General features: G+C 41.9%; 1 protein-coding gene across 2 annotated transcripts; it reads right to left on the bottom strand.

Moving 5' to 3' along the window:
* Positions 1 to 5,226: 5,226 nt before the first annotated feature.
* Positions 5,227 to 22,654, bottom strand: LOC141748219 (P2R1A-PPP2R2A-interacting phosphatase regulator 1). Of its 2 annotated transcripts, none has more exons than XM_074599900.1 (10): positions 22,073 to 22,654; positions 18,557 to 18,635; positions 13,784 to 13,840; positions 11,700 to 11,743; positions 11,566 to 11,620; positions 10,998 to 11,090; positions 10,348 to 10,436; positions 9,622 to 9,683; positions 8,478 to 8,574; positions 5,227 to 7,360 (listed from the first exon to the last, which is right to left on the bottom strand). In XM_074599900.1, the coding sequence occupies exons 1-10, from the start codon at positions 22,186 to 22,188 to the stop codon at positions 7,201 to 7,203; spliced, it is 852 nt and encodes a 283-aa protein (XP_074456001.1). In that variant the 5' UTR covers positions 22,189 to 22,654; the 3' UTR covers positions 5,227 to 7,200. The 2 variants fall into 2 exon arrangements, with proteins under 2 accessions (XP_074456001.1, XP_074456000.1); XM_074599899.1 differs by having other exon boundaries at positions 9,622 to 9,686; positions 22,073 to 22,576.
* Between the last annotated feature and the right edge of the window lie 468 nt (positions 22,655 to 23,122).

The following is a 23,122-nucleotide window of genomic DNA, read 5'->3' as shown; positions in this document are numbered from 1 at the left end:
AGAAAGCTTCAGACTACACTAGATGCAGTGTAACTGTCTCAGAGCTCCAGGGACGGACGGGGCTTTCAGCTGATGGGTTCCTTTCCCCAGGGATCGCAGGCAACGGAGCCCCCCGAGATGGCAGAGGGGGCTGAGATCACCTGGAAGCGGAGCCGGTCCCTGCCAGGGAAACGCTGAGCTGCTCTGAACGTGCTGCAGATGGAAACAGTCGCTGCTGCTCTTCTTTAAACAGCTTCACGGTGGCATCTGTGGCAGCTCCAAGAGAAGCCCATGCACAGAACTGTGCCTTCAGCAATGAAGCATAGAAATCCTTCCTGGAATCAACCAGCTAAGAACTGTCAAAGTATGATACTTCATTTTACATTCACATGTAGCGAGTATCTGATAACCAACAAGCCTAAACTGGAAAGAGGCCGCCAAATAGGTTTGGCAATAAATCACCGTATTTTAGCCCTTGTTAATGTACATCTAAGATACCTGGCTCTCCTTCTGGCTGCCACGTTCCATCACCCCTTTCCTTTGTCAGGCGTGTGAATCTCAGACTTAAGACTTACATGCGCTGGTAATCCATCCCCTGGTAGGGCAAGAGTATGGAAGGAAACTTGCTGGAGCCCATAAAACGCATCCAGGAATACTTTATTTCCAGGAAAGAAAATTCTCAGGTGCAAAGTGGTATTTGAACCTCAAAATTCAGGGACCAAGCTGTACAGGAGGTCTTAAAAAAAAACAACAAACAAACCACCAAACCTTGAATTGCCTTCTCTGCCAGGGGGGAAATTGAGTTCCTGGTCAGGTACTTTGCCCTCTCTACTTGTGCGAGACCCTCCTGGCCAAGGAGAGGCGTAGTAAGGGACCAGACTGCGACAGAAAGCACACAGGGCCGAGCAACCCTGGTATGTGATCCTCCCGCCCAGCTGTGAGCAGACACTGGGGCCGAGTGCCTGTAGAAAAAAAAAAAAAAAAAAGGAAAAAAAAAAAGGTTTTCTCCTCTGTCCCTGTGAAATGGGGCACTCGCCTCCTGACGGTCGTGCTGGAGAAGGGACCATCTCCCGTTAGGGCTGAAGGAGACGCAGCCAAAGGTAACGGTGCCGGCGATGGGGATCCTCCTCGTAGGCGCAGCTGGCTGCCTGAGGAAATGGAGACCGAAGCCGCTGAAGGAGAGAAGCTGCCGGCAGCGTATCACTTGCTTAGTACCGCTCCACGTGAACTAGCAAAGAAATGGGAAACCATCGCTACACAGTCCAGCAAGAGCCGTTTAAAGATAGCGAATGTGGACATGAAAGGAGTCTAGAGAACCCGTGTACCCTCAGAAAGTATTGGAGGTATAAAAACAGGCAGGTGACACTCACGGTGTAACAGCTAAAGCCAGGTAAGGGGATACACCCACTTTTTGGTCTATTTTTGTCTCCTATAGAAGAGAACCCTGCAGAAGCTCTGCTGTACGCTAACTGGCTGTTTACTTTAGATAATCACCTGCAGCTAGTGCAGACCAGCCCCTGAAAATCTGCAAAGCTGTATAACCGGGCTGACAATAGAACGCGGAATTACACGCAGGCAAAGTAACGCACGCTGGTCTCTGAAACAGCAGAGATTCTGCAAAGGAATGATTTAAGCAAGAGCACAACCGAGATGGCAGCAGCACCATCAAAGCAGCGGATGGTCTCCTCACCGGAGGAGGAAGGGCAGCACGGCCCACCCGAGGAATGCGCTCCCTGGAATGCCTCGGTTGTGGAACATCAATTCAGACCCACCTAACTGCCACCATCCTCATCCCAGCAGAACAAGGGATACCAAGAAAGAACAAAGATGACTGATAAAATGCTTATCAAAGACATGGAATAAAAGAACCAAGAGTCTGTAGTGGAACTTAAATCCATGTTCAACAATTAAAAAGGGAGGGATTAACAATACAATTTACAATAACAAAATGCAATTTTGTAAGTAACAACACGAGAGCATTCTTCCCTAGGAAACTGCAGATGCTCTCGGTGGCTTGAGGTATGAACATCAAGGCATTTAATGAGCAAGAACAAACAGGAAACCACTGTCGGGAGACAAATAAAACTGCAGTAACGCTCTGGAATCCCATGTTCCATCAACATCACCAAACGCCTTAGCACCTTTCCATCAGGAACCTGTCAGGAATCTCCAAAATCAAAACCTCCTGCTGAAGTGAAAGGGTCTTGATTTATTTTCAGCAGGAAGCCTCTCGCAGCAATTTCAGTGCCACACAGCCCGATCTAAAAGACTTGAAAGTCTTGCCTTGAAAGACAAGAGAATACGCTACTTCTGTGCCACAAAACTCAATGCATGATGCACATCGTGGTTTTGATTTTTCTCCAAACGAGAGGAGAAAGTAATGAGAACCACCTAATCTTGAGAACCCAAGATTAATACCTTCGGCAACAACTTCTCCCACTTGAGCAGCTCTTTCTACCTAAGCTGACATCCGTCAAAATGTAAACATTTACATGCCATTATTAATCACAGAAGGAAGCCTTAAATAACAGTGTTTTACAAGGCTCTTATGAAGCAAGGAAAAGAAGAAAAACCATTAGAAGAATTTTACATTTGATAAATGCCGAACTCATCTGAGGAACCTTCATGGGAACGGGGAAGTCTCACCAGTTCCTTGAGAGACACGGGGGACCCAGCACGTAGGCATGAAGAGGCCGTGTTTGGGTTTGGTTTAAATGCACTCACCTCCTCCCCCCTCTGAAGTTTCTGTTCCCGAGCCAGCTACTGAAAGTCAAACAAGGTTATTCTCCTTCAGTCGTTTATTTTTTTTCCCCTCCTCTCTCATGCTTCTACCACAAAGGCCCACCAGGGGAAGCAATCTCTCCCTTCCAGCATGGACATGGGGTCTGGGGCTTTTAGGTGTGGGGAAGGTTGGATCCCCCTGTGCCAGACGAAAGGCACCTCCTGACCAAGACCTGGGCTCAATCTATCAAACAAGGATGCATGTACCAAATACACAGAAATGGGAAAAATCTGTTACAGGTCAACCAACCATCCACCCATCCAAGACACACCCTTAGGAAACAACCACCAAATCAAACTGTGAGGTGACAATTTTTGCATGCAGCTATTGAGAAGGAGTCTTGCAAGCCAAGCGCTCCTCTTTGGATTGATAAGGTTTTAATTATTTACTGTAGCTGTAAACATTCAATTACATTTACAAATATTTTAACTGGGTGCTTCCAGGAGAAGAGGGATCAACCTAAACTCCATCTGGCAGTTGGTGATGAGAAAGGTTGCTGAAAACAGGATATGAAGAGCTCTCACATTTTAATTATGACTCTTGATGATCTCTATTTTAAGTAAACGAGTTACGACTCCCAACATATGCAAGAACACAACAGCATAAAGTGAATATTTCTGCAGCGAGTCCTGCTGAGAAATGCACAAGCTGTTCCCAAGCTGGAAGCTCGCTGACGGCACTCGAGGTCACTCCTGCCCTCACCCCACCAGCAAACAACCACTGCAGGGCTGGACTTGCAACTACGGCACTAATATTAGAACCACATTAAACATTCATAAATGGAATTATCTTAGTCTCCCACCAAGACAAGATTTTGGAGATCTGTTCCATTTGTACGGGTTGGTGACCGTTTACACTCAAGCTTTTTGAAGAAAGGTGAAAAGAACAAATTTAGGATTAAATTATACGAATCCCAGGAGGGCAGCGGACAGCTGTTCAGCTGAGTATTCGGCTCAATTGGCTCGCTGACAACACTGGGAAGACCCCAGCAAGTTCAGCTGGCTGATGCACAGGCTCGTTTTTCCTGGCATTTGTACCTCTCTTGTAGCGTGAAGTATCTGTTCCTCTGCTAAATGCAGTAACCACCGAAGCGCTCATTCCAAAAATACAGCCCCCCTGAGCACTGGCACGGTTATCAATGTTCCCTCGGCAACTATGTCATTCTGGAGAAGGTGGAAGGAAGAAAAACACCTCTCAGTCGTCAAGGAAGACACGCTGGCCCGAGACCCGATTTAACCGCCAACAAATCCTCCAGCATAGTTTGCAACCAGAGCAATCAAGTGCCCATCACAAGCGCAACTTTGGAAGGGTGCCATCCCAGAGGAGTGGCAGAATCCCACAGAGAAACAGCCGTGTGCCCTGAAAGAGCTGCAGAATAAAAAGAATTTATATGTAATAATATATACTTATATACTATTCTTCAAAAAAAAAAAAAGAAAATATACGTGATCATAATACTTCCAGTATGGCCTGAGACAAGCAAGCTGCCCATTTGGGCAGCTGAGCAGCCTGGTCTGGTGGGAGGTGTCCCTGCCCAGGGCAGGGCTGGGAACTGGATGATCTTCAAGGTGCCTTCCAACCTGAACCATTCTGTGATTCCATTTCTTCTCGGAGGAAGACAAAGGCATAGACACTTGTAATATGAACTCAGATCAGTTAAGGAAGGTCCCGTGCAATAGTCCCGTAACCGCGACACTTCATCAAGCAAAGCTTCAGTATCCATTGTTCGTGAGTAAATGGGGCATTCGTAAACTAGAGGCAATACTAAGAGCATGAGTCACTATGTGAGTACAGGGTTGATTATGCGCATTGTGTAACACCCTCATTCCCTGAATCCGGATACATATTTTGCAGGCTAATTTTGTTCCAAAATCTAATATTTCATTTCAGTGGAAAAAAAAACCTATACGCCTCTCCTGACTCCAGGGCGCAAAACTGCAGCTTCTCGATGACATGGATGGACAAGAAATTGAGATGCCTTTTTCCACAAGTTCAAAGCGATTTCTGTTTTGCAAAAAGCAGGGAAGGGAAGGACTGCGGATGTGTAACTATTTCTCTCCCCTCCAACAGCATTAATTGCCCTATCGAGGCAAACCACAAAGACTCCCCACTTCTTCCCAAGAGGTACGAGCCGCAGTCCTGCCCACCAGCCCCGCTGGGGCATCATATTCCGAACTGTTTCACCATGGCTTCCTCTAGGTACAAAACCAGGGACACGTTTAGCTATTAAAGTCTTTTGAAAATGTTTGGGTTTATTCTTCGGTTTTCCTAGAGCTGTCACAGAACGTTAAGACAGCATTGCGTTAGGAAAACAAAAAGTCTGCCACAGATTTTAAGGCCAACCTAAATGTAAACTAGACCGGGTGGAAGTGGGTTACAGTAGGTATTCCGATTTAGAAACATTTAATCACAGATGAAAACAAGAATGGTGAAAACCTCTCTAACAAAGTGCAGAAACAACAAAGCACGTTTCTTTTTCCATTTATTGGCACTTATTTGAAAAATAGCATAAATATTCAACAGAAAAGAGACAAGTTGACCCACACGCAACTATTAAACCCCTCTACTGATGCATCTTTTATAAAAGACTGGAAGAAACACCAGGAGGTTCATTCTTAAGAAATAAGCAAGATTAAAAAAGAAAAAAAAAGTCTTGCCCTCACCGCAAGAGTGAACGCACAGCAACTCTTTGGCACATACCTGAAATTGCGAAACAAAATTATGCCATGTTAGAGAGAGAGCAAACAGCCATTAAACATGAGCTTGTCCATCTGCCACAGGGACGAAGGGCAGCCTGAATTGAGAAAAAAAACCTGCAATCAGGAAGTTGACTATTACAATAATTTAAGAGGAATGAAATCAGAAGTATACCACGTCATATCTTACTTGAACTGAGTAAAACTATTAAATACATTCTATTTTCTTTCTACAATAAGGACATACAGAAACTGGTCATTGGTCCTCAGGTCACCAGGTCTTCGCACTCCAAGTCGTCCGTTTCCACTTTTGATGGCTGCTGTTGTTGAAAGCTTCATCCATATGGTTCTTCCACAACAGATATAGCATGAGCTTTTCTCCTACTTGAGGAAGTTTCCATACTTTTCTCACTTTATGACACATTACAAAGTTTTAGTGTTTAAAAAGAATCCATTTTGCTTCATTATAAACCTCTCTGGAGAGAAGGCTTGAAACCACACAGTACAGACGCGTACACACGTACAAACGGGGACCCAGCTGGGGAAGTTCAATTGCACAAAAGTCAACAACCAACAAGAGGTTGCCACTAGAAAATCTGAAACAGTTCTCTACGGCAGGCTCGGCAGATTCTTCCTCCTGTTTGGGGAATTTCAGAGTTGCTCAGAATGCCTCAACCCACTGACTTTTCAAACATAGTACAAGAATCCCAGAACATCTCAGATGACCAAATTCTAGGCTTCCAATCAGCATCTGAAGTTTTGAGTGGCAGAAGTAACTGGATGCCACTGTTTAAGAAAGTGACATGAGAAGATTAAATGTTTGATCACCTCAGCCTGTAAAAAGGCATTCAAGATTCCTCACTGTATTTGTCCAACAAAAGTCATATATGAGGACCAATACTGTCTGTTAAAATAATGTACTTCTGAAGTACTAAATACTAAAACTTCAGGATTTAATGTTTGTTCCAAACATTATTACTATTTTTCCCTATTAAAAGGCCTTTAACAGAGCATCTACCCCTCTAATACTTCATCTAAATGGGGAAGACAAAAAAAAAAACAATACAAAAATCCAGAAGAATGTTCCACACCTAATTTGGATTTAGTCACAACAGCAGTCATGATCATGAATAAAATCCAACATGTAAATTTAAGCTGACAATTCACCAGTTTGTTCTTTTGACATCTATTAGAACACAGAACTGATTAACAGCCAATCAGAACAGAACACAAGAATCAATTCCTGCCCCCTAATATTCCCCCTTTCGTATGAAGAACAGAAAATATAAATACCTAACACTCGGGGAATAACAACAAATTAGTAAGCTGCTTCATTGGTTTCAGACTGAGGACAAACCTGGAAGTTATCTGCTACGGCATAAGCACCACGTTATGTTAGCGAGGACTCTGCCTCCTGGCTGATGGAAAGCCAAGTCTTCCACAAGCAGAACGTACACACAGTATTTGTAACTTATGCCAACACGACGATATCCATTGCAAATCAACAGCTTGCTCTCCGATGTCAGCATCAAATATGTTTGCAATTCAAATGCTTACTGTATTTTAGTAAATGTCATACTCATGACTAGAAACCTGAATTCCTCCTCAAGGAACTATTCTGGAAGTTTTCTAGAAATAATGACATTTCTGAAAGTTCCTATGAGGAACAGAATCAGTTACACACAACAAAGTCTCATTGATATCCAGCCTGTTTCTTGGTGTCCGTTAGCAGACTTCTGCTTCTCAATTAATAGGTAACTTAGCCGTAAGATCTACTGGTAAAAAAGGAGATCTGGAGTCAGAAAGTGAGACTGGAGAGTCTGTGCTGGTGCCGACTTCAGCTGGTGAGTCACAGGAAGAGCCTGCACTGCTTCTGGTGTCATCAAGAGCGTGTGACGACAGACTGAAAGCAGAGTAACAGCAAGGTATGAGAAATGAGGTACTCATTCTGGTAAGCTTCAAATACTAGCTTCCATTCATTATAAAGCCATTTTAAAAACAAATGTATACCTTCGAAGGAACAGAAAGCCCTATGATTTGAGTCTTGCAGTCACTTGCAAACCTTGCACTCACTTCCAAACAGAGAACGTGCTGCCCATTTTCTCCTTCAGCTCACCAGAAATGGTGTACAGACTAGAAGCATCGGGCTGAGCAATTCATGGCAAGCTTCACCCCATCTCCTACAAAGTCCCAGGCTAGCGTACATCCAGAGATCAGGGGAGCTGATAATAAACTCTACATGCTTCAGTTGTACCATTCACTACATATTTCACAGGACACGAAATACAGATAGGTGATCTAGCATCAGCGACAGCATCAAAGTTTTTAAAAATGACCATCTCCTAAAGCAAGATGCAGCAACTGAACCTGCACTGCTATGCCTGCTATGAATAGGGCGTACAAAAGAGATATGTTTTTAAAGCACTTTTAAAACCTCTATGATGTTATTGCCACTGCAGTGGGCTCAAACCTTGTGCACAGCTCTGAGAGATGCAAAAAGGACAAACGTACTGTGAATAACCCTGTCTTGATAGCTGTGTGGGCACACCCTGTGTATTATTAACCTCTTGACTAAAATGCTAAATCAAAATCCCTTGCTATTTCAAGTCGTTACGATTTTCAACCTAGTACTTTTTATCTCCTCCCAGCAGAGAGGGTCAGACAGACTGATTTTCCTATGTGACTAAGAGCAAGGAAAAAAAAAAGAAGACACCCCAATCCACCCACAAGCATTAGCATTCACATTTGATTGCAACTTGAAACTAGACTCCAAAAACTGCCAGCCATGAGGTATCTTTTCCTAAACACGCTCAACTCCCATACATGTGACACGTTAACAGTCAGTCCTAGAAACTGTAAAATTGCCTGTTTATTGTGATCATTTTGGTGCTGTGTAATTACAGGATGTCTGTATTAATAAAATAAAAGACAAACCCAACTTCAAGCATGATCAATAGTAGATGAAGAGAGACTTGTGGTGCTTCTGATGAAATGGACATAATAAATAGCAGAGCATTTACCATCCCCCAAGGTCTGCCTGATGTGACACTTCAGGGGTAAGCATGTGGGTGGATCCTTGGAATAACCTTTTTGGATGATCTTCCATCTCTGTTACACCTTTGGTAAGAGATACGGAGTGATAAAAATTACTACTCATTTAAATGAAAATCTACTTTCAACATGCTTCTACAGAGCAAACAGCATAGAGGTTCAAACTTGTTACAATAGGTTGAGTGTTATTTTATACATAAAACATAGAAGGTCGATGCTGAGATTTTAAAGGCTGCCTATTTCTTGGAAACATTTTAGTCCAAGCTCCAGGAAAGTTTAGTGAGTTATGAACTGAGGTTTAGATATCAGATTTTCATTCTTCAGTAGCAAAGAATAATCTTTTTTGTGCAGTTTATTCAGCAATCAGTTCACTGGCTAGGACTAGCTCCACTGAAGTAGACAATCCAAGAATAAGGAGAACTTGCTTTCCTCTTGCAATCAATAAAAACAAAGTCCAGGGTTATCAATAAATTTATATATTGACTTTGATTTCCAAATACACCAGAAGAAGAGGGGACAGATACATGCTTAAATAGGCTATGACAGATAAAAGTATTTTAAAAAGCTGTCTCAGAGCCAGAAGTGTTCTGTTACAATGGTGAAGCAAGAAGAATTAAACACAGGTGCAACAGAATAACCAGGAGTTAAACTTGAAGAAAAAGGAAGATATAGTAACATTTCCCACTAAAGCTGTAAGGTGTCTACCAGGTCGCTGCATCAGTTTTTGGTTTTGAAGAGTGATTTTAAATCCACAGTACCTGTGCGCTTCAGTTAGTCAGGACTTTGAATTTTTCTATTTGCGAAATACACCAATAGTTGTATTCCTTGTTTTGTTAAGCCAGTTACGGTAGTCTCTTATCAGATCTATATGACTACAGCAATGGGGAGGCATTAGAACAGAACAACTATTAGTTTTACAGAATAGTAAGAGGTAATTTATCTATTTGTCTGTTTTATCCCTACAAACAGTTCCATTTATTTGGTCATCTGTAATACCATCTATTTCTAGTCACTCTTTGAAGCATCAGCCAATTGAACAGAATTATGAGGAAAGCTATACGAATTACGCCAAGGTCTTAACTTTATAATATTAGCCAAAACCAAATACTGTACCTTTTCTTTTTATTGAGCCAAGAACACTTGGTCGAATGCAGTTAATTGGACTCTGGCTTCTCCTGCTAAGAGAAGGCATATGCTATACTGATATCACCATTACTAAAAAAAGCCTAAAAACGTGTAAAGAATCAGAAGACATTCAGACAACAAACTACTAAGTGGAAAGCACTGAGAAAACAGGCATTAAAACAGCTTTTCCAAAGTAAGGGGTTTGTTGTGGGTTTTTTTCTCCCTGAAAAAAGATCTTAACAGAAAAAGTTTAATCATATTATTTCACAGCTGAGACAGTCTAACTGACTAGATCTCAGCTGACAGGCTGCACTTTGCTAAACTGTTAGGGCCTAATAAAATTTAATTGTATGTCCACATCACTCAGAAAAACATCCAATGCAACTAAAAGCAGAATCAGTAACAAACCTTGAATCTGCTTGTTTGGCTTATTTCCCCCCTTAGAACTTAAGTCAATTACTTTAGATGTGATTAAGAGCAACAGAGACTACACTGAGAAGACAGATCCCACAGTGCAGCCCACTTTCCCAATGCTATGACACGAGCATTTTAACAAATATTTTAGAGCACTGTAAAAATCTGAATTTTACATGCATACAAAGTTGTTATTTGTGGTCAGAAATCAATTACGTACGTAAAAGATTCTGGTATTTCAAAAGCCTACTGTGAACAAGCTGTGCCACTTCGCTATTACCGATACGATCTGGTACTTACCTCGAAAATCGCCGTGTTGGACTTGGGCTGGGGCTTGGAGGTAATCCACTGCTACTCACCAAACTTTGCAAAGATGGTGAGAAACATTGCTGAGAGCAAAACAGTTTGTGTTATTTAAGTATAAACACTGTATCACACTCATATGGTAACAACCGATCCTTATCGCAGGTAAATAAGCAACCTGCTACCAATTTAATCAACCAGTCAATACAGCTGGGCATACTGACATAGCACTTTCTGCTACTGAGGAAAAAAAAAATAAATTAAGAGTGGGACAGATTCCATTTTCATGCAGAATATATGCAAGTTGACAAAGATTTATTTCACCATAACCTGGTTAAACAGACTATGGTTCATAAAATAAGAATGTATGCCCCCTCCTCTTATTCCAAGAGGAAGGCAAATAAAGAATAAGGTTTACTAACCACAGATTAACAGTCAAACACTCCACAGAAATTCACATCCGCAAGATGTGCAACTGCTAGCTGGTATTTTCTGGTTTGGGGTTTTAGGGTTTTTTTGTTTACTCTCTAGTTTCTTGTTTGCAGCTGAGGTAGAAAGGAGCAGGTGGCTTAACCTCTTGCTACTAATTTGGTTGAATTTATTTAGCACTACTCAAGATATAATTATTGTTACCACATTTTGCTCACCTTCCCTATTCCTCTGGTAGGTGAAGGAGCTGGAGAAACTGGGACAAAGTCTACTTGCTTTGGTGATGATGATTTTTCAAAATCATTGTCGCTCTGCAAATATTACACATAATTAATCTTATCAGCTAGTACCTTAACATGAAGAGGACTGATTGGCGTGGAATCGAGTATGATTCCAAAGTTATCTTCCATCATTTTCACAATTTTTACGTAGCCATTTATGAGCTTACACTTTACAAAAAAAAAAAAAAAACAAAACACAAAAATGAACAAACAAAAAGCCTTAAACATTACATGGTGAGCATCAGAACATGGAAGAAAATAGAAAATTTGAACAGGCAGACATCCATGCAGTCTTCTTTTGACATACCAGCCCAAGGAACCCACAGGTATCCTTGAACAACTGAGAATTCTATGCCTTGTTAGCATGAAAAATTGCTGATCAAAAGCAGTGATATACTAACACCTTAACTGTAGGTCAAACTATAAAAGAAAATGTTGACATGAGAGAGTCTCTAGTGTCCTGATACTGATCACAGAAACACAAATTAAAGCATGAATGCATTACCAGGCTCAAGCTCTCCTCCCATGAGTGGCTCATCTGCATTGCTACTTGCACTTCTCTATAAAGAAGAAAAGAAATGCATTGTCCCAGGCTCATAGAAGACTGCATTAAATATTCCAATTTGCCTTAAAGCTTACCTTTCACGTACTGTTTCTCTGTTCATCAAATTCATTCCTTCTTCCTAAAAGATTCACAGATGAAAAATTAAGACCAAAAAAGAAAAAAGCTTTGCTACAGCAAATCAGAAAAACTCATTTAATTTCACTTCAGTATGCAGAAAATTTAATTCAACTTGGTTAAGCCACAATAACCTCAATCTCTCATGACATGAAAAGGAGTGAGGGGGAGAGGATGGGAAAGAGAAGTAGCAAGAGAGACCATCACACGAGAAGCACTTATGGGAGTTGGTTGTTTCTCAAGCAGCTTTTTTATTTTCATTGGTATCCAAGAGGTGGTTACAAAACTGAACAATGATAACACAAACCAAACATTTTGCACGTGCTAGAGTATCTTTATGCTCTCTAGTACAGATAATAGAAAATACAGATACTGGAAACTAGTACAGATAATTCTCAAAGGCACAACTGGATCCTTACCTCATTCTATGTATTAGTAACTAACTAGACTGTCAGCATCTCATCTGCAATAGTCTTTTTTTCTAAAACATTATTAAAATGGACCAAAGGAGTAAAATTAAACTAAACGTTAACACCAAGTTAAAGTGCAAACTTGACTCGATCCCCTCAGGTATGCACCCTCCCTTAAAACTAACTGTATACCGTCCAGTCGGTTGAGTCAATTAGTAGATTCCCTAATTCAGTCCAGTTCAAGAATAAAAGTTCAACTAAACATCTTCACAATCTTCGTCATATGTAGGAAGAGTCTTATTAACATGATTCAACTATGTGATTATTTGCTAAGATTTGAAAGAGATCAGAAATACAGAAATGGGAAACACAGGTTCCCATCTGTGCCAGTAAGCATACAGGCCATGGAATTTCAACTTGTCAAATTAAAGATGAAACACAAATTAGGAAACATCACTGTTTGCTTTAATAAATGTATGGAACAAGGATGAATACAGAAATATTTTCCAAAAAAAACTGACTTATCAAACTTTACTTCATGTAATATAAAAGAACCACAGCAGTTCATTCCCTTGTTCTCAGCACATTTAGACATTAATCCTAAGCTTTTTTATGCTGATAAAAACAGCTTTACAAGTCACCTGAGTGCTTCAGAGTCTCTTCAGGCCAGTAAATTATTTACATAATGCAAGCAAGCAGTTATTTTCTTCAGGATTACTATGCATGCATCTTAAATATCTGAGATGGGAAGCAGAAGTGCCTTCCATCACTTCAGACATCATACCCTGAAAATGCTGTCCAAAGCATTAATTGTTTTCTTAACTTTTCACCCTGTAAAAATGAAGCCTAGCCATTGAAAACTAGCAAGCTAAAAAAAAATTATAGAAAAAAATATATCAAGCATCTTCAAGCTACTTTTATAAAGATTCTACCGTTAAAAAAGTCAACAAGTAAAATGGAGGAGCCACAAGAGTTTGAGCTTGTTGATTTTAAAACTTGAGTCTCCAGACTGCGGTCTGTTTTCTGGTAGCAGTGCTATTTAAGCCTGCTCAGATATTTGCCACCCCCCCACCCTCCCAAAGTGTTTGCTCGGGTGCCCTTCCCCCCCTGCTCATGCTGTGACAGCCCAAGTACAGTGATCTGGATAAGAAAATTACACAGATGAAAAATAGCCCCGCCAAAAGAGTCCAAACTATTTTTCAGCCAGAGCACTTCCTCATCCAGGTCATTTTCTGGCTGCACAACAGTCTTGTGCCAACACAAGTTAAGGAACACTTTGTTATTGGCCCTGAATATTTACGCTGGCACTGCTGCCAAAAACTTGGTGAAACTTTACCCTAAGGGTTTACATTAAAGGTTTCCTTTCTAAAATGTCCATTTTAAGATTTCTCTTCCTGCTCAAATCTCCTTCTCACTGTAAGATCTACTCTACTCTATGAAATTCAGAACTCTGCAGACGAGATACAGCCTTTACTTTTGAAAACACCTTGAAGTGATAGAGTGCAGCAGACTCTCTACTACAGTTTCAAAGTAAAATCTGTAGGCATTTGAAGGACATTACACATGAACTGGAAAAAAAACAACCGCCTATAAAAAAAATGTAAAATTAAAAAAAAATTAGAATCTGTGCTTACCTGTTTGATTTGATGAAGACGGCTGCTAGGAATGCGGATGGGAGATGATGGCACAAACTGCAAAACAAAGCCACATACAACTGAAACACACTTAGAAACTACAGAAGGGTGGGAACCACTTTACAGTGATATCCCAAACTAAAAAATGTATGTTTTTTTTCTTTCATAACAATCTCACTATGCACAAACTACATTAATTACATGCAATGACATGGTAATATGTATTTTCATTTTATACTGCATTGTTTGCTCACTGATGCTGAGTGGTATCAGCCTGGCTTTCACTTCATTTCCAGGCAACTAGAACTCACAGCCTTCTCCACAGAAGGAAGCTGCTTTTAACTAGCACACCACCACCTTTAATATATATGGTTGCATAAATATTTTCATTTTCAAGTGATCCAGAAGGGTCCCCAATAGATCCTTTAAAAATACAAAGCCAAAACGTCACATTGTGCAAAAAGGTTCCTGGATTGTTGTCTGCCTATAAATGAGTACTTTGACAGGTTAAAAAAACAACAGCTATCAGAAGGCTAGCAAAGAGGTAAATACTTTCCCTATGGTTTCTCAAGAGCTTCACTGATTCAGGTGAAATCAAAGAGGATGTCACTAAAAATGGTCAGTTTTGCATCAAGATCTCACTGGAATGCTGTGATCTAAAACTGCATCCTCAAAAGCAAGTATTCAAAAGTTATTATTTTCTCAAAATATAATTTCCTTTTATATATTTCCCATCGCTCAAATGTTTGACCCTCAGTTGACTTTTGTCATAATCCATTCAGCGATGAAAAATTCAAAGCTAAAGCTTTGAACAGAGGTTTAACTTTTTCTCTGTAAGCTGACAACCCCTCCAAAAAACAAACTTTTTTTTAAAATGGATGCATATTCAGCAAGTAAAGTTTGCATTATTACTAAGTGTTTATATACTTTATGCAGTATGAGGCTTCATCCGCTTCACAAAACGTTCCTAGAGCTCTTCATTATGCTAAAGTTGGGGAACTAAAAAACATTCAGTTAACCGTTTACTGCGCCATCTTCTACTCAGTGCCAGGGAGAATACAAAAATTTTGCTGCCTTACAGCTGGTAAGTTATCACCGACTATTAATGCTTCATATATCCGAAATCCTCCCTTTAAAAAAAACAAACATCAAGACATCACACCCTTCTTCTCACCATAGACTTTAGCCTATCAGACTCACACAGAGGATGTCACCTTTGTGCCAGAATTTAGTCATCATAATATATACTACTAAAGCTTAACGGCTATAATGTCTTGATTTGCCACTTCTGAAGTCCAGTTTAGGTCAGCTTTACTATTATACTGGGCTCCCCAAAATCCTGTGCACCTACTAAAAATTCCTCCAAGCTGTACCAGCCAGTATGGACCTTGAGCTGACCTTGATTCTCACATAGAGAAAAGTATCTGGACAATAGTACATTCCTGCCTATTCGCTCTGCCACTCCACGGTAGAAATGCGTTTGTTCCACTCATCATATTCTAATTTTATGACTATGATCCACATTCTTTAAGGTCTGACATTAGTAGAATATATACGAAACCAGCAGCTTGCAGGGTAAAATAAAAATTATAAAAAGACAGTTAAAGCGTTCCCCTGCGGGATCTAATGCACTAACTAAATCCATTAACTCTGAGGGTCCTACATCCCGTCTCTAACAAGTCACGACCCTTGCTTTGTCAACGCTGAACACTCACTTTTCCCCTGTTCGTAGTCCTTTGATTTAATTCTAACAAGAAACTATCAGAAGCCTTGGTCCCTTTTAAAGGATGCTTGCTAAAGCAGACAACACATTTGTTAAAATCATGCTACTTAAATCTCCCGCATTTTAAGAAAGCACAAAGCTTAACGAAGAACATCATAAACTATTTCTCTTCCCCGTGACAGTCTAACAGCTTCCCCTTGCTCCCTTCTCCAGTACGTTAGATAAACTTTTTCACTGCAGGTAAGGTTTCGGCAGAGCCAGTCTGGCAGGCAGCACGGCCGCAGCCAGCAGCCACCTGCCCCTGCTGCCTCTGCCCTGCCACTGCTGTCCCTGCAGTGCCCCCTCTCTGCTGCCAACACAAACATCGCTGGGGCCCCGCTGAACCAAACAGGCAACTTACCTGGCTTTAAAAAAAAAAAAAAAATTAAAAAAAAAAATCAACTTTTGCTGAAATAGTACCCAAACATCTAACCACAGACTAAAATGCTTTGCTTAAACAACAAAACTAAACCCCCAAACACACAAACAAAACAAAACCCACTAAAACATTTACTCGCTAGATGCCACTGATATCTTCTGGAAGGAAATAAAGAATGGATACTGGGCCTAGCTGACCCTTCCTTGGCAGCCACATGTAGCATCAGGAAACTGCAGATTAAGACCCAGCCAAAATGGCATAGCTGCCCCTGTAGCCATCATTATGAAAGAGCTGGAGAGTCTGAGACTTGGAGAAGCTACTCAGAAAATAAAAAGATTTAGAATTCAGCTGAGCAACTGGGACAACACCAACAGCCCTGAAGATAGAGCTAGACAGAACACGACCTTCAGTTTTCAAAGCATTTTAGCAACTTCCATCGTTCCCGTGACAGTGAACACAACACAGATTAGACAAATACTAAACAAATTTTTTCCACTACATTAATAAAACATAAAATTTTATCTGTACTTACAATACTAAATTAATAAAGTTTCAGTCACTTACTGAATCTTTTCACTCTCTGTAGTAGAGCTTACACTGCAATAAAACTTGGATTAGTTTTATTATACATTTACTATATATTATTATTATTATATATTAGTATTATTATACAAACTGTGGTTTTTAAAGTACACTTTATCAGCAAAATAGATGGCATCGAGCCCCTTAGAATATCTCTAACATTATAAAACTACACTTACTACTTCACTACAGCAAGAATGCCAGGTGAGGTTGCTTAGGATCCTTAACGCTGAAAGTTTAATTATTTTTACAATGGTCCTGGTTTAAGACCACGGAAGGATAAGATAACGTCTAAGTTCCTTTCTCATTTCATCTTCCCTGCCATCTTCAACAGAACCAAAAAACAGCCCATAATTCAAAGAAATATTTCAAAATGGACAAGGCAGTCCTTGTCCATGGAGTCAATGGAGCCCTTGATTTCAGCATAAGTACAATTTCAATTATATTTTGCCAGCACCTGGTCAGCTGGAGGTAAAGAAGAAAGTTAACTTTCAGGATGCTTTTTAACAACCTTCAGGTGAGGTGAATAGTTAGGAACATTGTCCCATGCAGACAGGAACACTGGTTCAGCCCAGAAGACTACAATGTCTATTAGGGGCAGCCAGAAGAGGTAGCCCCTCAGTGAGCTAGCTCCTGCTTCCCAGAGAGTTCAGCGTAACACATCTAAATTAGTATCTTTTTTGCCCAACAACAGAGAACCTTCAAGAAGTAAACACAATAAACTGAGCTTTTGCCTTTGTTTGTTTCTCCTTTTGTCTGTCCACAAGCATAAACAAATTTACCCTAAGCTGCCACCCTAAAAATATATATGAAGAAAGAGACTACTGTTTAAAGAAATCTTTACCATAAAGCATTCTATGGGGTTTTATACCCTAGCAGGAGAAAAGCTTTTCCACCAGTCTTTCTAGACTTGCACATAAGTATCCTGGTCTGTTACAGATGCAAACCTTTGCTGAAGTAGTTATCTGTCCTGATTTTAAAACAGAATTTTAGCTAAGGGGCATCAGTGAGCAAAACAGGAGTGCAGTATTCTTCAACCATTAACGTGGGGCTAACAAATTATTTCTAGAGCATCTTCGAAAGGTAACTAAGAAAATCAGGATAATTTTGTTAGCATTACAGGGACTTTGTTTCCCGTGTTTAAAAATAAATTGATACTACTCCCCTCCCACCCCAACATGGCTTAGTTTTTCCAAAACATTAATAATCAACTGAATGCAGCTGGATGTTATCTTGTGTCTACCTGTTTCTTAAGGCTTTCTTAGGGGAAAAGTTACATTTCTGGTTATACGTGAAAGTCTGAGCAAAAATTCCTTTTGGTTAGAGGAAAAAACTACCCCATGCACCCTAACACTTCAGGGTTAGCAAACCATCCTGTCTATGTGGTGCTGTGCAGGTGTTCTAAATCGGTCAAAAATCACACCCTTCTACCACAATTTGTATGATACCAAAACACAAGATATGCAGTATTTTCTCTGGGTTTAGATTAATATTTTAAAAATTCAGACTTGGGGAGTTGCAATAACAGAAGTCTGACAAAAGTTGAAATCACAAATGAACGTCTCTAAGAGATACAGAATCATTCATCCTGGAAGCCTCAAGATTCACGGTCTACCAGTTATATCTTGTTATATTAGTTGTTGATTACAAGGGTCTATTCTGTCATCACTATAGAAAAGACAATTTAAGATTAGAATATCACTACACTTTTAAAAAAAAAAATCAGAAATTATTAGCACGCTGGTTACTGAACAACACATCTATGTAATTAGTTCTCCTCATGAATTATCTTTCTTACTCTGTCTTAGAACATCTGCTTGCATTTTATAAACAAAGTTATCATCACAATGAAATATAAGTACTGTCCAAGGCCAAATGGTTTATAAATAACATTTCACTACAGCTACAGCATATTAATGTCACAGTCTAGAGCCTTGTTTCTGAAAACATGTGGTATTAGGTTCACAGACTGCCATCTAATTTTCTTCTTTAATCCTATTTGCACACTTCTGCTTTGGACCTAATGCGGTTGGTCTAATAGTTTTCTTACCAGACTATGACGATTCATAACTGTGGTGCTGTTCCTACGGGTGCGCAAAACGTTAGCCTGGAACACCTGTGAATTATCGCTGTGAAAAGAAACACTTGTCAAATGCAAAAGCCATTTCCTTCCTATCAAAAAGCACCTCTTAATATAAACTCAGTGTCAAATGCTACGACAGTTATCTATCGTTTCAAGACAAAGCACTTGAGAGACAGGTATGTAAGAACTCTTCTAGCTTGTTGGCAGAGAGTGGAAACCAAATTGCTCTTCCTCCAAGTCCCAGCTACTTCAATTGATGACTTTAATTAATCATATTGAGTCTCCAGAAAAACTGAAAAAAATCGTTAAGACTGATCATTTCTGTGGGAATTTGTTATGTTTGGAATGGCTGCAGCTTGCATGTTGCTTCGAACGTCATTCAACAGAACAAGTTTAAAAATGGCATATAACCAGTAACTGCAACCAGCTTCAATGTCATAGATAAAACAGAATTAAAAAAAATACAGCATCTTGATAAATCTTATCACTACAAACATTTAATAAGTTATGAACTTTTTTTCCAGGAGAGGTTAAATTAAACATACAGTAAAACCAGTCTTTGAAGCTGTAAGACTGCTGACCACAGTCACATTTCTGACCAGGAAGCAGCACATCCATTTAAATAACGCAGGATTAGGTATTTAATATCAAATGAGGTCCTTTCTCAAGGCAACTTTAGTTCTATTGATTCCTAAAGCAAGTTTCACTGATCATCACTAGTGTTACCAACAGCCATTGATCAACACTTAATGAATGAGACTGCAGAAATTAAGTAAGTTTTGTGGTCACTAGAATAAAAATTTCAAGCCACAATCCTGCAATCCCCATGCCTAAAAAAATCACTGAGGAGCTGCACAGGCAAGCAGATCCAGATGCAAGACTGTAAGTAGATCCAAATTACAGGAAGTCACCGGGTTGTACCTTTTTGTCTCAGCTGCTAACCTGGGATGAACAAAAGCCCTACACAAATACAAGTTCTTGAAACTAAACTGACAAATAGTATTACCTTGTTGTAAAGGCTGATAATCATAATGCACTTTAAAGACACATCACTAACAGAACCCTCCAGTTTAAAATGCACCAGTCAGGTAAGTAAGTTTTAGACAGCTTTTATCTAGCCGTAAATAAAAAAATAAGCAAAGCTTATACTGTGAAATAAAAGCCAACAGGAATAGGCATAACACTGTGGTTTCACCAAGAAGAATGCATTGACTCTCTTCCTTTAAAACATCAAGTACAAATGACCAGACATCATTTACACTTTTCAAAGAAGTTTCACTCAGTTTACACTCACTAGAGATCAAAGAGTTGCCATTTGATAGGCGGTGGAACTGGAGAAATTTAAGGGACCCACAACGTGATGCACAGAGGTGAGATTTACTGACTGAGGCCAACACCTACAACTCCTTTTTAGTGTAAGTGTACTGGTTGGTACGCAAACCCAACACCAACAGGACATCCTGAAACCCAGGGTTTGCATGGAGAAAACAGGCTGGAATAATTCTGTAACACATATAGGCTGAGTCCAATACTCAGTGCTAACTAGAAGAGAAGAGAGGGAGAGAAAAAAAACCTACCCTACAACATCCTTACCTTTAATCTCCCTTGCAAAAACACCAGAGCTCGGCAGATCTCAGACGTACCTTCCACAGAAAATTCTAACATTTCCCATTAAAAATCAATTTTATTTGGCGTGAAAACAAGAATCCGAAGTTCTATGAAAGGTAACTTCTGTGATCTAAAATCTCCACTTAAAAATGTTCTCTGGCTCTACGGTAACTCATTCTCCATGCTCCTTACTAAATCTGTTAATGAAGAAGTCAAAACAGGAGGCAGAGCAGAAAAGGCAAGCTGTTCAAGAGCAAGAGCTTTCGTTTCAGTTTACCCAACAAAGCCGTTCTGGGAAAAACTGATGTTTCTTGCCAAGAGCTGCAATCTTGCAAAAACAGTTTTCTGCTACAAAATTCCTAATGAACACGGAAATGACTGCAATCACCTCAAATTAGTTCAATGGCATTTTAGTTTAATTTGTATAAACACCTAATGCATTCTGTATACATAGTTTCAAGGCAAGAGCTCACACTTACCCTTCTACCTGCCCAAGTCCCAAAATAAATAATTTGTTTCCAACATGGTTGTGGGATGCTGCTTTTCCTTTTTTTTTTTTTTTAAAAAAAAGAATCAAGGGTCTCACAGTTTGTAAGAAACAAAAGGCTTACAAAAGGCTGAGATCATAAAAACAGCTCGTCTCAGTTACAGGATTAGTTTACCTGCTCAGAAATCTCCCTGAGGAACAACCGGCATTCATGATACTTCTACACTGCATGGAAATGTAAACTGATAGTTGTTTCATTATAATTATGTAAAAGAATTCCAATTATGTTCACTTAACATTAAATCATGGCTGAATAGGCAAGAATTAGAATTTCCTCTGAACTGTAATGCATTATTAACCATTTTGGTAGAAAAGATTTATGAGATTTCTTTGTCACTTGATATCTAGTTCCTGACAGAAACATGAAGTTTAAGAAAAAAAAAAATAAGTACTTATCATGTATTCTACTATCTTTTGTGAAATTTATTGTCAATATGCTCTCCTGAACTGCAGACATAGTACTAGTAGCAGCACATGGACCACCCTGAAGTCAGATGGCAGCCACACCATGTAGCAGATGGGGGCATCTCCCAACTTCGTGACAGCCTGGAGAAGGCAAGAAACAGCACTCCGAGTCATAAATTCACCCAAACACAAAACCATACAAGAGCTCATGCACATCTGAGAGCTTTCCTCCTAGCCCTTGCCTGGGACCACCACTGTCTGCCCTGTCAGCTGCAGAGAGCTGGACCTGGAACACATGGAAAACGTCCGACCACCCTTGCAAATACCACCTGCCACAGGCTGATGGCAACTCCCATACTAACAAAGTCAATATTGTCCAGTAAAACTCCAGGACGACTACATTGTTTTACACTAAGTGTAAAACTTATGTATCTTTCAAGGTCCTGTGAAATTATGTTCTTCACCAAATTCACCCAATTTTTCTGAAAGCATTTACTGGTGAAATCGTACACAGTGCGGTGATTTTTTTTTTTTGGACCAAATGTCAAGCATTACAGAAGTCAGAAACCGCTACTTTATCTATAATAACGGCCGCAACCTGCGCACTCTACGTTTCTCAGCTACACAACCCGCAGCGCACCTAGATGAAAACAAACCGTTTTAATAAAGTTAAAGCGCGTCTACCGAGGCACCTCCGCACTCAGCGGACACCCCGCCTAAACCCCCCCGGCTGGGGACACACCGCTCCGGCACCGCCTTCCCCCGCACGCCCCACACCACCACCGCGGGGCGGGCGGTGAGGAGCGCACACCCGGGCCCGGGCCGGGGACCCCGCTCCCCGCACAGCGCCGGCCAAGACCCGGGCCCCGCCGCCGCCGGGGCCCCGCCGGTGCTGGGCCGCGGGCCGGCCGGGCCGCCCTCACCTGAGCCCGTGGATGAGGGGGGCGCTGTTCGATCGCCTCAGGCCGCCCCCGTCGCCCGGCGCCGCGGCGCTCCCCGCCGGCAGCTCCAGGTCCAGCTCCATTTTCTCCTGAGACATCGCGGCGGCGCCTCCGGCTCCCCCCGCCACGCCGCGACGCCCATTCACTGCCGCCGCCCGACGCGGCTCCTCATGCCGCCGCTCCCCACGGACAGGCGCGCCGCCGCCGCCACTACAGGCCCCGCGGGCAGCACCGCAGGCAGAGGCCGGGGGCGCGCCAGGCCCGCCGAGGGGGGCGGCCCCAGCAGCGCCCCATGCCGGGGACGGCCCCTTCCCTCAGCCGCTCCCGCCGACAGACGAACTCCCCGCTCGCAGTCCCGCTGCCGGGGAGCGAGCGCCTAGGGCCGGACACCCCCCAACCCCGCGCCCGCCACCGCGCAGCGCGCATGCACCACGGCGGGCCCGAGCCGGTGGGCCCGCGGCGGCGGGGCGCATGCGCAGAGCCTCCCCGCGGCCCCGTTGCCCGGGGCTCTTTGCCGGCGGGCTAGCGGACAGCCAGGCGTGTGGGCCGGGGCGGTCCCAGTGCTGCTGTGCCCGCCGAGCCCCTCAGGTGAGGACAGCCGCAAATCGCTGGGAGACGCGAGGCGGGATGGAAGGGCAGGGCGGCCGCCGCTGAGGTGAGGTGACGGCGCGGCCTGACAGCCGGACTGCCCGCCGGCGGCGGGTGTCCTCAGCGGCCGGGGCTCCCTCTGCCTGGAGACGTACAGCCGCGGCCCGGAGTCGTGAGAAAGCTTAAAAACACACCTTCCCCCTCTCCGGGTGTCCCTGGCCCGGCTGCGGCCTGTGGAGAGCCTGCGATGGCGGCTTGGCCCCAGTCCCCCCAATGAGGCTACAAGCGACAGGCTCAGCTCTGAGGCACAGGTGCCCTAGAAGTGCCCTAGAAGACATCTGTACCCTTATTTTCTGTGCTGTAGCAGTTTCTGTCAAGCCCAATCTATTCATTATTACAGAGAGCAGCCCTGAGGAGAAGGACTTGGGGGTACTGGTGGATGAG

This window comes from Larus michahellis, chromosome 9, assembly GCF_964199755.1.
Source record: "Larus michahellis chromosome 9, bLarMic1.1, whole genome shotgun sequence".
In the NCBI taxonomy this organism is placed as follows: Eukaryota; Metazoa; Chordata; class Aves; order Charadriiformes; family Laridae; genus Larus; species Larus michahellis.
This window is presented reverse-complemented; position numbering and strand designations above follow the sequence as displayed.